General features: G+C 41.2%; 1 protein-coding gene across 1 annotated transcript; it reads left to right on the plus strand.

The window, feature by feature from the left end:
- The first annotated feature begins 513 nt into the window (after positions 1-513).
- On the plus strand, positions 514-1,056 carry LOC147391469 (uncharacterized). The gene is made up of 2 exons (XM_086459068.1): positions 514-688; positions 764-1,056. The coding sequence occupies exons 1-2, from the start codon at positions 514-516 to the stop codon at positions 1,054-1,056; spliced, it is 468 nt and encodes a 155-aa protein (XP_086315194.1).
- Positions 1,057-1,487: the final 431 nt, after the last annotated feature.

The raw sequence follows: 1,487 nt of genomic DNA on the forward strand, positions 1-1,487 counted from the left end.
GTGAAATTTTCCAAAGAAACAAAATTGATAACCTCTCTCTAGTAGGACTCCTCCAACCACTTCCTATCCCTTGCTATGCATGGGACGATATTACTATCGATTTCATTGAAGGGTTGCCATCGTCCCATGGTCAAAACACCATTCTGGTGATCGTTGATCATCTCAGCAAATACGCATGTTTTCTGCCCTTATCCCATCCAGTTACAGCAAAGGTGATGGCGAAAAAATTTGTTAAGGGCATTGTGAAACTACTTGGAATGCCAGGGTCTATTGTCAGTGATAGAGACCCCATTTTCATCAACAATTTCTAACAAGAATTTTTTTAAACTGTTGGGTACACAACTCAAGATGAGTTCTGCCTATCATCCTCAAACTGATAGCCAATCCAAAGTCGTCAACCGTTGTGTGGAACAATATCTATGTTGCTTCGTTCACCAACAACCACGTCAATGGAGTACATTTCTACCTTGGGCTAAGTTGTGATACAATACTGCCTATTACTCTTCTACAAGCATGACCCCATTCCAAGCTCTTTATGGGCGACATCCCCCTATTATTCCAGTGTATTCGATGGGATCTTTTCTTGTTGATGAAGTTGATCATAACCTAGCAACTAGAGATGCATTGTTGAAACATCTCAAGGAAAACTTGGTGGCAGCAAGGAATCAAATGAAGCAAATAGCAGACCGTAGCTAAAGGGATGTTACATTTCAAGAAGACGACCTTGTTTTCCTCAAACTACAATCTTATCGCCAACAATCAGCTTTTCGACGTGCTCATCAGAAGCTTGCAAGCAAATACTATGGACCATATATGATCGAGGAGAGAGTGGAAGCCATTGCATATAAACTGCAGCTACCCGACAGTGTGCGCCTGCACCCAATTTTTCATGTATCGTTGCTAAAGAAGAAGCTTGGAGATGGTTCTGTGCCCAATTCAGAACTTCCGCCACTTTCAAATGAGGGTACACTTGTGATTGAGCCCAAAGCCATACTAGACACTCGTTGGGTTAAACGTGGGACTAAGTTTAGTCAAGTGGCGTATGCTGGCTGCTGAAGATGCTACGTGGGAAAATACCGAAGAGTTTCTGAAGCTGTTTCCAAACTTGGACCTTGAGGACGAGCGTCAATTTGGAAGGGTGAGTAATGATAAGACTTTAAATGGGCCACGACGTTCGCAACGTGCCATCAAAAGAAATCCAAAATATCAGGTATGAAGACACGTACCCTTCAAGTGGTTGTGGGTTCAGTTCATAGTCAAACTTCTATCCTCTTTTGGCCAAGAAAATAGGAGGGACTAACAACCACGTATAGGAACAAGTCATAAGTAGTGGTAGAAGAAATAAATGCAAAGGAGTTGCATTGATTGTCACATTTGCTAATTTTTATTATTTGAATTTAGTTCATTATGGTGTTAAGGACCTTTAGTTCGGTGTCAGATGCTGAAAGTTTGTTAGATTTATTTGCATTTAGTGCTCATGGACATAA

Source organism: Akebia trifoliata, chromosome 11, assembly GCF_017979445.1.
Source record: "Akebia trifoliata isolate Shusen 1 chromosome 11, ASM1797944v1, whole genome shotgun sequence".
Classification (NCBI taxonomy): Eukaryota; Viridiplantae; Streptophyta; class Magnoliopsida; order Ranunculales; family Lardizabalaceae; genus Akebia; species Akebia trifoliata.